Source organism: Rhamphochromis longiceps, linkage group LG10 (genome assembly GCF_057381845.1).
Source record: "Rhamphochromis longiceps isolate RC_006_pf linkage group LG10, R_longiceps_female_GT1.1, whole genome shotgun sequence".
Taxonomy (NCBI): Eukaryota; Metazoa; Chordata; class Actinopteri; order Cichliformes; family Cichlidae; genus Rhamphochromis; species Rhamphochromis longiceps.
This window is the reverse complement of record NC_140566.1, coordinates 11,040,324-11,054,773: the sequence shown is the minus strand read 5'-3', so window position 1 is coordinate 11,054,773 and position 14,450 is coordinate 11,040,324. Positions and strand designations below refer to the sequence as shown.

At 37.8% G+C, this 14,450-nt stretch overlaps 1 protein-coding gene across 1 annotated transcript in view; it reads left to right on the top strand.

The window, feature by feature from the left end:
- The first annotated feature begins 276 nt into the window (after positions 1-276).
- The window catches only part of LOC146660335 (roundabout homolog 2-like), an 83,407-nt gene continuing 69,233 nt past the window's right edge, over positions 277-14,450 (top strand). Inside the window, exons 1-2 of the mRNA XM_085420163.1 lie at positions 277-702; positions 3,981-4,307. Of these exons, the coding sequence (XP_085276289.1) occupies positions 648-702; positions 3,981-4,307 (382 nt within the window). The 5' untranslated portion in view covers positions 277-647. The remainder of the gene's footprint in view (positions 703-3,980; positions 4,308-14,450) is intronic.

Sequence of the window (14,450 nt, the reverse complement as noted above, 5' to 3'; positions counted from 1 at the left end):
TATGCCTATGAGTATATCAGCTGTCTGTGATCTCCTTGAAAAACAGAAAGAAAGAAAACGACTCCTGACCATAGCTGTACCAGTTCAGATCTAAACTGCTGCTGAGTTTTAATGCTCAGATTTATTGTGCTTGTTACATTCGCGCGGCTTTTTCTCCCAGGGCAAGAGAGAGGAGAGGAGGGGCTGAGCTGTGCTGTGCTGCACCGTTCAGCTGCTCACCTCTCACTGAATCCCGTCTCCACCTTTCATCCCTCAACTTGTCCCACGTAGGGATGGATGAGTTCCACCGCCGTCGGACCTTGTAAAGTATCAGACCAATGCGTCTGAACTGGGGGGCCGACAGTCACTGGAGGGTCTTTGGGCGTCGGTGATGTTTGCAGTTGGTGACTGCAGAAACTGCCAACGTGTCGGCGAGTCGACAGACCACAGCTTACTTGTGCGCTCTTGGAGTGGGAGAATGGACATGTGAATGAGAACGATTTCCCTCGGCGGCTACAATAACTGTTTTGGTTCTTTTAGTTCACAAATCGTCACAAAGTCTCACAAGTGAAAACAGGATTGATGAGATTCTTTTTCTTTTTTTCTTTTTTTGTTTCTGCTTGAGGAGGAATTCATGCGCCGATAGCTCACGAGGCCAATATGCCAGAATGGGTCCTCTACAGTATTTATTTCTCTGTGGACTTCTGCACACCCAGACCTATGGTAAGTTCATACAGTGCATGCATCTCTTACTTAGCGTCGTGGTTAAAAGGATGTCTCGTCCCACGTCATGCTATAGAAAGAATAGTCAACTGTGACCCGATGCGTATTCGACCACAGTGATTCCAGCTTAAGTCCACCAAGAAGATACTGAGTATGGTACGCGATTAACAGCTGGCACCCTTCAATTCTTGGTCATCATATTATATACTTTCTTCTCTTTCTTTTTAGTTTAGCCCCTGTATAAGATTTTGTTCCAGACCAACTATTTAATGGTTAGGTAGACAAAGTGATTATTTATTTATACGGGGTACCCTTAGCTGAATAGATTTCTTACTTGAATTAAATGGTTGACAGCTTATCAATATTGAGTAATCTGACAAAAAAAAAAAAAAGAAAAAGTCCAGGCAGCCAAACTTTTCCCCCCTATATTATCTGAAAAAATAATATTTTCTGCTCCTTCAGTGTCATGTTCTACTCATGTCGAAACCTATAATGGCTCCTGCTGGACCCACATATTGCTTTAATTCTCTTTATCTTGCGTCAGATACGTGGCCTCACGTTCAGGTTGATCAGTTAACTTAATGGACCTTCTGCTGTCTCAAATTTGAAATGTCTAGTCTGACGTGGAGGCAGTGTACCTTCACATAGTCTTAAAATCTGTCCCAAGCTGTGCATGTGTTCAGTACAATGGACCTTTTAACATAAACACTGTATGCACAAAAATTCATTTGCACCTTTACATTTCAAGAATCTTGCGTTGTTCAATCTCCTGAAGTGTTTTGTGCTACTTTGTCCCATATAACACAAATCTGTGTCAGTAGAGTAAATGTGTGCAGGTGTAAGCACTACACAGCACATAAAGTGGCTTTTGAAACGGGTGTTTCCTGTACACTGGAAATGCTGAGTTTATATGGTACAGTGTGTCAATGCAGCACACAAGAGCAGCAATCATCTCATCTTTATGAAACCTGTAGTTGGGGGGCGGGTGTTGATTGAACGCTGAGGTCATCATAGGAGTTGAAGTTTGTATTGGACTCCTGCTGACAGGTGTTTCCTGTGATTGGCACACCACATTTTTCTATACATTTACTGGGTTGAATCAGCACATTCTGACAGTTACATCATAAGCCATTGTTAATGCATGGCTGTTGCATTGGTTTTAATGGGTTTCTGTGGATATATATGTATTAATATGGAGATATATGTTAATACACATCCAGCATACCCATTCTTATGTTTTCAGTTAAAGGAATCTTCCAAGTTATAAGCTGAAGCTTGTACTGGTAAAACACTGTCAGCGTAACCTGGTTTTTATCAAAGTGTCCACTGCATGTAAGCTCCCAAATAACTACTTATTTTCTGCAAGGCTTTGAGTGTGGGCTTCAGCACCATGGATAGTTCTCACTAAATGGACATATTTGGGAAGAAAAATGAGCCTCAAAGGCTGGACCTGGACAAAATATTTTAAAAATATTTTAACTGTTCTAAATGTATCTAAATATAACTCTTTACTTTCAGACTCCATTAAAATTATATCTGCCTTTTTAACCCCCATTTTAAGGAGTTACATTTAAAAAAAAAAATCCAAATCTTTCCCTTCTTTTTTCACTCATTTACATTCAGGGTCATAGTGTCCATGGAGCCTGCCCCGAGTAAGAAATAAACAACCCCCTCCTGATGAGATGCCAGTCTATCACAGGGCCAACAGACTGACAGGACCCCACAGGACCTTCTTGCTGTTAGATGACAGTACCAACCACTGAGCCAATGTGCCACCCACAACTTAAATCATCTAATTTAAATTCTGTTGTCTGACAGAACAAGCCTCAAACTCTGCATTAGCTACTGTGGAGACCGGGTAATGGGAAGACCAATTAAACAAAGCCAGTATTTCACAAAATATGTGTTTGTGTGACTTTGCAGAGCCACACAAATGTTATAGATTATAGAGTTTTAAAAGCATTTTTAATACGCAGTGTATCTCCCTGCTTTGGCATGCTGGTGCCAGCTAATGGAACGCTTTTTGTCAACAAACCTCTTAACATTATAGACCATCACATCAATTTTTATTCACTTTTATGACTTTATTTCAGTTGCTGTAGAGCAGTCAATGATCACGGCTGCCTCTGCAGTTTGTATGATTTGTCCCCCTCACAGTTAAAAAGACAAGAGAAGCCAAACATCACTTTCATTTATTTATTATATATCTTATTTATTTTCTCCGTAAGACAGTCGAAAACGTAAGTTCTAGCGACTTAAACACTACACACTTGACTTGTTTGTATGCACACGACAGAGAAGACCTTTTAACTCAGATATTTTAATGTGCTCATACACCATGGAACAGATGAAAGTTGTGAGATTGTCATGTCGGTAAACAAACACAGTGCCACTACATTCGGGTCATTACTCTGTGACATTTAGAGGTGGAATATATGAAACACCACTGAATTGGTCAATAAATGGAAAAAAAAAAAATCAGGCATTCCCGTGACATTTGATGGAGATCAGCTATCAAATACTGGGGGTTAAAACGTAAATATTATTTATGGCGAAATATAGCTGTTGATTTGAAAAGCACATAGTGAACTTTGCACATCCTTAGTGTTAAAGTACAAATCAAAAAATCCATTGTAGCAGCTGCTGTTATACACCCACTGTGACAACATGTTTGATGATGTCAGTGTTTGATGGAACGTGTTAATGAAAAAGTTAATGAGATGTAATGACTCCTCAGCTCCTGTCTGTGAAAGTAAATATGGAAGCTTCAGTTTAGAAACACAGTATATTGTAGAGCAAATAAAAACCTGACACTAATCAGCTTTCTTTTTTTTTCCAGGTACTGTAATCACATTATATTTTGTGTGTTCCACCAATCATATTTACAAATTGATGCAGAGGCATAATTTACAGTTTAAATTGCAGTGGAAATTATTATTTTAGTGACAGACGAAAACCATTACTTATTTTCCAACATAATTCCCCAAGATTTCTCTCTGTCATCAGCTGTCATTATTTTAATCAAAAGAAGTATGATAATCAACAATTCCCTGTTTTTCTCTCTTTTTTTATTTTAGAGAAACTGTGATAAGCCAGTATTGCTTTACTGCTGTTGTATGACACAGTGCCTATTAACTTTTAAAGGTTGCTCATTTGTAGTTGATATTGCTGTTTTTGGTAACTCAGGGGTTACCAACCTTTATCCCAAACATACTGTTGGTTAAAAAAGAAATATATGTGTATATGAAATAAACATTATCATCATTCCTTTCCTTTAGGGTCTCGTCTTCGCCAGGAAGACTTCCCTCCCCGCATTGTGGAACACCCTTCTGACCTCATTGTGTCCAAGGGGGAGCCAGCCACTCTCAACTGTAAGGCAGAGGGTCGTCCACCGCCTACGGTGGAATGGTACAAAGACGGGGAGCGTGTTGAGACAAACAGGGAAAATCCCCGTTCCCACCGTATGCTGCTTCCCAGTGGGTCCCTCTTCTTCCTGCGCATCGTTCATGGACGACGGAGCAAGCCAGACGATGGCATCTATGTTTGCGTGGCCCGAAACTATCTGGGGGAGGCCAAAAGCCGGAACGCGTCTCTAGAAGTAGCACGTAAGTTTGACTTTTCATTGTGCCCCTCTAGGCACAAAGGTAATAACATGGTCAAAGAAATCTCAATGTCGCATGAAAAAAAAAGGGAAATAAATGAATATGGAGCATGGGTGAGGGTGGTAACCTTTTGTGGGGTATATGAAAATATGAAAATGTGCTAATATTGCATAAAAAAGTAGAGGTTAAATTAAGCAAACAATGTGGAGCTGTTGTGCTACCGTATATGTCATCTGATGTCATCTGTCACGGTGCACGCAAGATCACATAACCTTTCCGCTGAACCTACAAGTGTGTGTTAATTTACCCAGCCGTGTGCATAACGTGTGTGCGCATATGTGTGAATATGTTTCCTGACTGCTAGTGAGACCTGTTTGGATGACCTGTTTGAGTAATGTATGGGCAAAGCTGTGAATCGCTCCAGGGAGGGAGAGCAAAAGGAGGCAGGATTTTAACCCAGCGAACTCCCTTTCAGTGTTTGGATTTGGAAAGACGCGGCCAGCTCCCAGCCAGTTCTCTCCCTGTGTGGGAGAAAGGCGCTCTGGGCTATTCACATTTCCATTATGTGCTAAACTGAGCTGATTTCTTGCCATGAACAAGATGCACACACGCTCGGACGCACATGCATGCACACAAAAACACCCACACCGTCTCCCCTGCTCTGTGTTTATCATTAGCACAGATGGGGAATTCCATGCAAACAATATATTGCAATTTGGTTTTAAAATAATAATTAAAAAAAATATTCACCCACCCATGGCATTCTGTTATATTTGCTTTTTAATTCCAAAATAGGTGAATATAAGACATGAACCTAATGACTTGACTATGATGTACTACAATTACATTACTACAGTTAAAACAAGAACATGTCAGAGTCAGAATTATGGCACTGTTGTGGCTTCAGCTGATTTGTCACCCTTGGCTTTATGGGCAAGTCACAGAAAAGGAAGGGAAAAAAACTGAGATAAGAACCATGAAGCTAATTGTAGCTCAAGACATTATCTGAAATCTCTGTGCCTTCTTTTTGTGCACCACATGATCTCTTTTCCTTATTGCTGTATTCAGTCCCTGTTGTCTTGTGTTTCTGTTGTCTTCTTTTACTGATGATACCTCGTCTTTGTTTCAAGGCAGTGAACTGTCCTGGAAGTGCTGAGGCTTACGCAGATGCTGGCAATGTAATAGGACATACAAATCGAGCCATAAGAACGAGTGTGTGTCTGTGTGTCTGTGTGTCTGTGTGTATGTGTGCGTCAGAGGATACAACATTGGCTTCCCCATACAAAACGAGACATTGTGGTGTCGGGTATTATAGCTGGTATTATCTAGCATCCCTGTCTCACTGTAATCGGAATTTACACTGCACTTTGTATCACATTTACACTGCACTTCTTGAGCTGTACAGTTGTCTTTGAAGATAGTGAATAATTCTTTCTCATAAAGAAACCAGAGACCCAAAACTGTCGTTATAATGTCAAGAGACACATCTTCTGGTGGCTTCACTGATTCCCTTGACTGAATAGATGCCTACTTTATGAGCACAGTGACTGTGTCAGAGTGATTTTGTGGGGATTTTCTGGTTCTCCCTAAACACAATAAAGCTCATTTGTATGTTGTAGCTCAAACCGGCATTCTGAATTCATTTTCTGAGTTAATTCTCACATTCTTTGTCACTGTTAAAGCTGCAGCTACTTATAAATTGTTTCTTGGTTTTTTTTTTCGTGAGAAACCTATGTTATGTGTAGCAACCATACATATGTTGTAAATGTGACTTACCCAAAATAGAGTAGCAACACCTAAATATTAGAAAATATAGAAATGTCTTCCTCAGCATGGCTCAGCAAAGCTTTAATATTCTTTGAAAGGCATGTTTTGTTGCACATCATAGGATACATTCTTGAATCCACACCAATTGGTTTATATTTTTTGTATTCAAAGCACCATCGTAATCATTTTGAGGACATTTTGAAGGATCAGTGTTGGCTCTGAGGAGTACACCTCATGAGTACACTTCGTATTTCTAGATAGAGCCATACATATTTGGAGAATGACACTTTTTTGTGTGTATTTTTCTTTCTACACCACCTTAGTTAATTTAAATCACACAAGCGAGATGTGATTTGAGTATAAACTTATGGCAGTAATTCAATGGATTTACCAAAAGTAAATGAAATGACTGCCTGAATTCTACAACCCATGGACATCACGAAATGTTGTTTCTGCTCTCTAAGTCCTTTACTGCCACCACCTTTAGTTCCTGTTTTTTGTGGGCCTTTCTGCCTTCAATTTATTTTTCTTTAATAAAAGAAAAGTAACAAGGCCATTGAAGAGTTTCCCATTCCGTTGCCTTGAGAAACTCTTAGGTTGCTTTTGCTGCGCTCTGATTAATTATATATTTGCACTGTGAAGTCCTGTCTGATCAGTTTTGCAGCATTTGGCTGAGTCTGAGCAGAGAAGTAGCACTAGCATAGCCTGCTAGTGCTGCTTCTTTAAGCAGTCACATCATCAATAACCACTCGGTTCCACAGGCAGCCATACATGCCATAACATTACTTCAACCATGTTTGACAGATGATGTGGTATGCTTTGGATCACAAACTGTTTCTCTCCTTCGCCATACTTTTCACTCCTCATAATTGTCGAACAAGTCAAGCTTGGTTTCATATGTCCAAAGATTTTTTCTTTTTCTTTTTTTCAAAATGTTCCACATTTTTTCTGGCAACGTCAATTGACCAATATTTACATTTATGTAGACGACTTTGACAGTGATGCACCTACCCCCACAAGATGACTTGACTTGGTTAGATGCTACTTTTTGGTGTTGCTGTTCTTGTCAGTGCATTTGTTCTTTTTTAGCAGTGTATCAGATGTTCAATTTCCCAATTCTAACTTTATTATTTTGATTTCCACCCTAATAATTGCCTTCACATGAATCAATCTTCATTGATGTCCACTGCAGTGGTGTACAGAAGCAAAACTAAAAACAAAAAATAAATGGTCCAAATACTCATTAATCTATTTGTACAGCTCAGTATATCTTGTCTATTATAAGGAAGCCCAGGATAGGATCCACATATTTTCAGTATGTATTATATTTATAGTAACTGCCTTGTGTACATAGTGTTAAGGGATCATTTTTGTTTTCCACAGCCTTTCTTACATAAAGGACAGTACATGCCGGGCAGATTTTAGTCTTCTCTGTGTAATTCAGAATATCATGGTTACAGGGATGCATAATCACATGACTCCTCCAGGGACTGCAGGTTCCTGCCAGTATTGCTGCAGCCAAAGTTGTCATGCAATGCTCCGGGTGGGAGCAAACGGGTATACGAAAGTGCTGTGGGGATGATCTGACAGTGAGTCTAGCTCTAGAATGGTCTTTAGGAGTCCACACACATCCTCAGATTTTCTAATGGGCTGTAGCATTGTATCTTAACCAGTGGTGCAGAAAATGTAGCTAACTAGAGGGGTGCTGCTCCCTTGGGTACATTTGTGCTATACAAGCTCAATTTTGGTGGTTCGTCATGCATTTTGTGAGCTTGAGTCTGAGTGAAATTTGAAGAGACATTATTCATTCCGTGTGATGCAAAACACTTCAGCTGTTTAAGATGGCAGCAAAGCTTAAAATATGTAAATTATGCAGATATGCCAGACAAACCTACAGCTGACAGCCTGGCATCAACAAATGATGTACCTCACAACATTTGTTTGTCATATAAATTAGCCAGTCCATACTAAAACATCTATTTGCACACATATTTTCTTTCTCCCCTTATGCCTTAACAGGGCTCATGTTAAAGAATTAATAGTAACAGTGCAAATTTAAACCACAGGTTTTTTTGTTGTTGTTGAGAATCATCTAAAAGGACAGACAAAATGTTAGTTTTTCTTGAAATCTGAAGAAATTATTGTGCATAACTCACCATTTCTTTATTTCCTCCATTATTTGATTTGTTATTCACTTAACACATTGGCATATTTTAAAGTCTTTGCCTTTAACTTGCTTCTTGTGCCTAATCATCTAGCTTCAGGCTGACTTCAATACAACTGTGATGTCTAGAGGGACAGTATTAACATATTTTCATACCATCTGCATGGTTATTCCTTCCTTGTTAAATCTTTTAGCGCACTGTGGATATTTTCCAGCACCGTGGTTTTTCAGAGGAAATGTTTTACATTTACATTGACTCTTAGCTGAGCGAGACTGAACTAACCCTGAATAAGTAGAAGTGGAAAAAAATGAAGGCTAGAAAGCATAAATTTTATCCTGTGGACAATGGGAGCATATTTATTTTCTAAGCTGATGGACTATAGCAAGGCACGAAACAGAAGAATTTTCAGCCTTCTCGAGATTCTATTTCCTGACCGTCTTATTTGGTGTATATATGACACAAATGATAACATCAGCTATTTCAAAGGGAAAAAAAATACCTGTTTATTATTAGAATGTCATGTATTTTTTTCTTGATAAACAAGGCCCATTGTGTTTTTGCTACTGTTGCAACATGTCACCTGGATCTCACATCCAAGTATGTAATTTTAATAATCGACAGGCACCTGCTGTCAGTGTGTACAATCACACTTGGCCAACCACTGAGGCAGCTTTTTTACATATTCACTCTGTTAAGTCAGACATTACAGCTGAGCGCTACTTCTGAGCAATGTGAACAAACAACTGTGCAACCTCCAGGCCACCAGTGGACTGGCACTAATCATCAGAGTGAGTGGCTGTTGATGGAATTAGAACAGCTTCCTCAAACTATTAAGAGAAGGGACAGAAAGACATGAACGGTGATGTTTTGAAGGGAGTTGTGGGCGGAGAGGCGGCAGATGCGAGGGTATTCATTAGCACCAAACTCAAGAACAAGACGAGTCCCCTTCTGTTCAACTGTGCTAGGAGAATTAGATGTATAGTCACTCAGCCAGACAATCATCAATTAAATCCTCACAGTCCCAGACAACTAGTGAACTAAGCAGAAACAATGCTAGATAAATCTAGTGCTAGATTTTTATTTTTTATTTTTTTTACCATAGATCCCTATGGTAATCGTTTTTGCTGAAATATTGAACACAAAATTTTGGAATTTTAGTATAATAGAAGAGTAAATTCATTTACTGACAGTTTGATTTCAGACTGAAATCTGCGAGGTGGGACATGTGAAAAAGTCTTGAGCTGCCCATAACGTCTTTAAATTTTGCCTGGAAAATGGGAAAATAGGTGCAGTGATTCATTGAAACATGTTCAAACATAAATGGAAATAAAGTATATAAGTTAAAAGTTAAAAGTTTGTACAATTCTTGAAAGTCAGTATTTGGTAAGACTTTCTTTGTTCTTTAGCACTATCTGAATTCTTTTTGATTGTTGGATTTCTTGCAATTTCTTCAAGTAGTTTTCAGGAATCGTTCATCAGGCATCTTTTATCTAAAGCTTTTTTTTTGTTTGCTTTTGTTCTGTTCTCCACCATAGAACCAAGTTCGCCAGAGCTTCTCTTTACATGTTGTACTGCCATTTTTGGGAGCATTACAAGTTGCTGTATGTCAATACAACCGTTCTATCCCAAATGTAATAATATGTATGCATTAAGTCCATAGTAAGTACATAAATTGCAAAAAAGGGCAATAAACTACAAAAAAAGGAAATAGTTTTTGCTTTTTAAACATATTTCTAGTTAGAGAAATTTCAGAGGTATATACTTAAAAACTGTAAATACAAAAAAAGTTGCAGAAAATAGTTTCCAACCACAGGAAAATAATTTTGAATGTCTTCATAGTTTTATTTTTTAGATACACCAATTTTTGTATACTGCAGGAAAAACGGAAATAAATATTATATTGCAAATTTGCAAAAAAACAAAAAAACAGCATGTGCATCAAAATAAACTATTTCCAACAGTGCAATTTGAGTTCTAAGTGTCCCAGAAACTATACAGAAAAGCATAAACTCAAACATGACAGACATGGCAGACATGTTTGTTCATGCTGAAGTCTATGCCAACGTACGAAGTGCTATGAACAGCTGATCGGATCGGCAAAAGCATGTTTCTGGAATATTTTTGTTGCTGCAAGTGCTCTTTGTGCAATTTTTGCAAAACCATATGTGGAAGGAAACCGAGGACAAGCTGAATGCATAAGATGTAAGTACAACTCCTCCGGTTTCCTATGCAAAATACATTTTTGCGGTAACTTATATGGTTGCAATTCTACTGGGATTTAAAAAATAGTTCAGCAAAGCGGGGAGTTCTGCTCCAATAGGCCTTAAAGGGTTGAGATGGTCCCACTCTGCTTCAGTATTGTTGACATTTGGCCAATGGGGAGGCCAAGCTATGACTGATAATGTTCCACTGTGTGATTTTCTTTCTAGGTGTGCTTTTTGGAAGTGTGTTTGGAATCATTGCCAAGCTGAAAAATAAAGCAGTTGACAATCGATTTACAGGTGATATACATGCAGCCCCAAATCATGACAGAGCCTCCTCCGGGTTTAACGGGTTTCCTGACCTTCTCTGCACATTTGGATGAGGCTTTGGACCAGAATTTGATTCCTTCAGTCTCCTTCTTGTTTATTTGGCATACCATAGACTTTTCTCAGTGAACAGTAGATAGATCAGAATAAATATCAGATCCATCTCGTGGGTCCTATGTCAGGTCTTTGATGGAGTTATTCAATTCATTAAAAAAAAAATGAATAAATACTGCGCACCATGCCAAGACAGGCCAAGTTTTCAAATAATAGCTCTTTAGGAATCATCCTGTTGGTGCAAAAATATTATTTTCTACCTATTCTCTAAAATTATTGCACACCACATGTTAAGTGGTCTTTTATGTGTTGACAGAACATTCCTCTGAATATGGTCTAGTACAAGAACTGTATAAAAAAAATGTCCAAAAGAAGCCCAGAAAATATTACCTATTGCTTTAGTCCAATTTAAATAATTAAATAAATAAAATAAATAAAAAATGTGTTGCTCCTTGGAAACCATATATAAAGAAGAGCACTAAAAAAAAGTTCAGCAACCAATTATGTTCAACATGTACAGTATGGGCAATATATTCAGTTTGCAGCCATATAGCTGTGCTGTGATCTATATCATCACTCACTGCTTTCTTGTCATTGTCTTCTCCTCAGTGATGCGCATTACCCTGAGCAACATGGGCTACTGGTTGGTATAATGTACTGTGAGAGTCAAAGCAATGCTTTCTCCAGGCATGAAAATATCTTCTTTCACAAAGTGCATCTCATAGAAGGCATAATTTATCTACATCACCATATTTATGCTTTACATTTGGTATATATCATATGGGGAGGTTTTCTTCAGAAAGCTGTTTGGGTTTAGAGTTTTGCTGTGAACAGTCATTACTATTTTAAGGTACTTACCTGTAGTTAGGACTGATGGTGTGAGTCTGAAAACGTAGTAAATCACTCAAGGTTTAGTAGCCGTTCTATTAGGAGACATTTTGTGGTGCTTCAAAAAGTGGCAACTTGCCATTAATCATGCATTTCACTGTTTTGAAAACACCCAGGGTTAGTGTCTGCCTGCCAGCCCTGTGTGTTTCTAGGCAGACTGTCAATGTTTTGTATGAGTAGATAGGTTGGCCACATTGTACAATCTGTTTCCAGTTCACCAGCCCTTGTGTATCTTTCCTCTGTTTACCCTGCTTTTGTTAAGCCAGTATAGGGTTTTGAACCCAGCTGATAAGAAGTGAGCTTTCTCAGGTTTTCACCAAATTGAATCATTAGCATTATTAATACATGCCGTCATACTTTAGCAGGTTACATTTGTCGTGCACATTTGGGCCAAATCGATGCAGCATTGCAGTATTATGTGTGGTTATTCAACATTTTTTTCACAATTAAGTTGGTTGTATCTAATGCGAGCAGATGTAAAAAAAATAATTCAAAACTGTGCAAGCGTATATTTCTTTAATACCTCTTAGAGGTGATTGCACAAAAAAAGGGATGCTTCTCCACGTGCATTTATGATCCCAATCACACTGATTCTTTTTTTTCTCTCCATAGGGCCATTTTGGTGTTGCTAAGCAGCCTGTAATCAGCCATCAGTTTCTTGTATGTCAGTGAGCTACATACAGTATAATTTACAGTAGCTATATTAGTATTAGTAGTATAGCATCAAAAACAGAAACCTTGAAGTGAAAGAGAGAAACAAGCCCCCAAATAGCCCTAAATGAAATCATATAATTTCCAAATGAAAAACGAACAAAGACCATGGTGCATTGTTAACACAGCTGAATCACAGCTGGTATATTCTGATTTTCCACCTGTTAGGTAGTTAGGCTTTTTTCTAAAATAATGAGATTATAGTTATTCACATTACAAACTGTTCCAAACATGTACTCACTTTAGACAATAAGCTACAGAGGGAGCCTACCATGTCGTCTGTTGGTGTTTAACTATCCAGTCTTTTCCACAGCACTTAAAATGTGGCTTACATTTGTAGATCATTGTGAAGCTCAGACAGGGAAAATGGTATCAAGACTCCACATGCAAATATAACCTGATCACACTCATGTGGGCATTAGTATGCATGGGAAGCTTTTTGAATGTGATAATTATCAAATCCTTGAAGATGATGTGAATAATATGTATTCGAGTAGCTTTCAGGTTATGGTACGTGGATTCGTAAGGTGGCTTTATTTCTATTCAAGTTGTTTAGTATGTGTGTGGAGATCTTTTTTTTGTTTTGTTTGCTGTTGTTTTTAATCATGTAAAATGATGCCATCATTTTATGACAAATGTTCCTCTAGGCATGGTGCATGCTCTTATATTTGATTTTTTTCTGTTCATCAAAAATGGATACTACACATGTCTATAAGTTTTCAGTAATCTTAGTTATTTTTTCTTCATTTCTGCTGTTGAACTTGCATTTGGAAAGGTCAAGCTCTTGGATTGTCAAAGTAGAGAAAAGCTGAAAGGCTCAGCATTGAACTTTTTCCTATCGGAGGTCACTTATTGAAAACATATCATATATACACAAAAATAGCTAAATAACTTTTTTTAAAATTATTAAAGAAATTCATTCTATCCAGTGCTTCAAAACTATATTTACTTCTGAATGAGAGTCTAGTCACATTTTATAGAATAGGTGTTGAATTCAAAGAAGACTGAATTAATCTGTACTGTATATATAGTCATATCTCCTATGACTGTAGAATCCCAAATGAACGTGTTAGAATCTGTTGGATATGTTTCTCGATTTGTTTTGGGGTCTTAATAGTAGTGTAGGAGAATACTTTTGTTTCTTCCAGGTAATAAAAATACAAACCACATATTTATTTTCCTGTCTTTTCAGGCAGTTTTATGTTAAAAGTATTTATAAACGGCAGATATAGAGGTGGCCAGGGCAAGGAAGTAGAACTAATTTATGGATTTTTTTTTTGATTTTTTTTTTTTGGCTGAAGACAGTGAGTGAAGGGGCTAGCATCTGGTGCTAACTGGACCATGTTCACTCCTTGGAGGTCTGTGCATTATGAGGTTCGGTAAGTTAGCTAAGGGCTAGCATCTGGTGTTAATTGGACCATGCAAACACCTTTAAGAGCTCTGGTGCACTTTCTTACAGTTGGTTGGAAGAAACATATGCCTGGCGTGAAGAAGCACACTAGCTTGATTTGCTGTGTTCAAGCTTGTTTCAACTTTCTAATTTATGATGAGAATCATTTGTATGTAAGTGGAAATTCAAGATATAACATCTTACATTCCCCTCTCCATGTCTCTGTCTTAATTATACATCAAAATTTGTTTCCCCATATACATCCTGTCTTTTTACCTTATTTTATATATTTTACCCGAGTGTCATATTTAAAATGCTTGTAAGTGGTTATGTTTTTCCTTTAATATAATGACAACATTTAATAAGAATGGAAATGTACTTAAATATCTCACTGAATTTCACTGAATAAATGTTTATTTAAATAAGCACTATTTTATTTTACTTACAATAACACACTAACTTGCTAATACAACTGTTCCCCCTTCACAAAGCACTTTTAATGTTATCCAGCAAAACGATGACTAAAGTTTGTTTGTTTGTTTTAGAAAGAATTCTGAGTTACATAAGTCAGTGATAAACAAGGTTGCTTGTCAAACAGATGCTAACTATTAAATTATGGAATCTGGTTACTTTTCATGGTCAG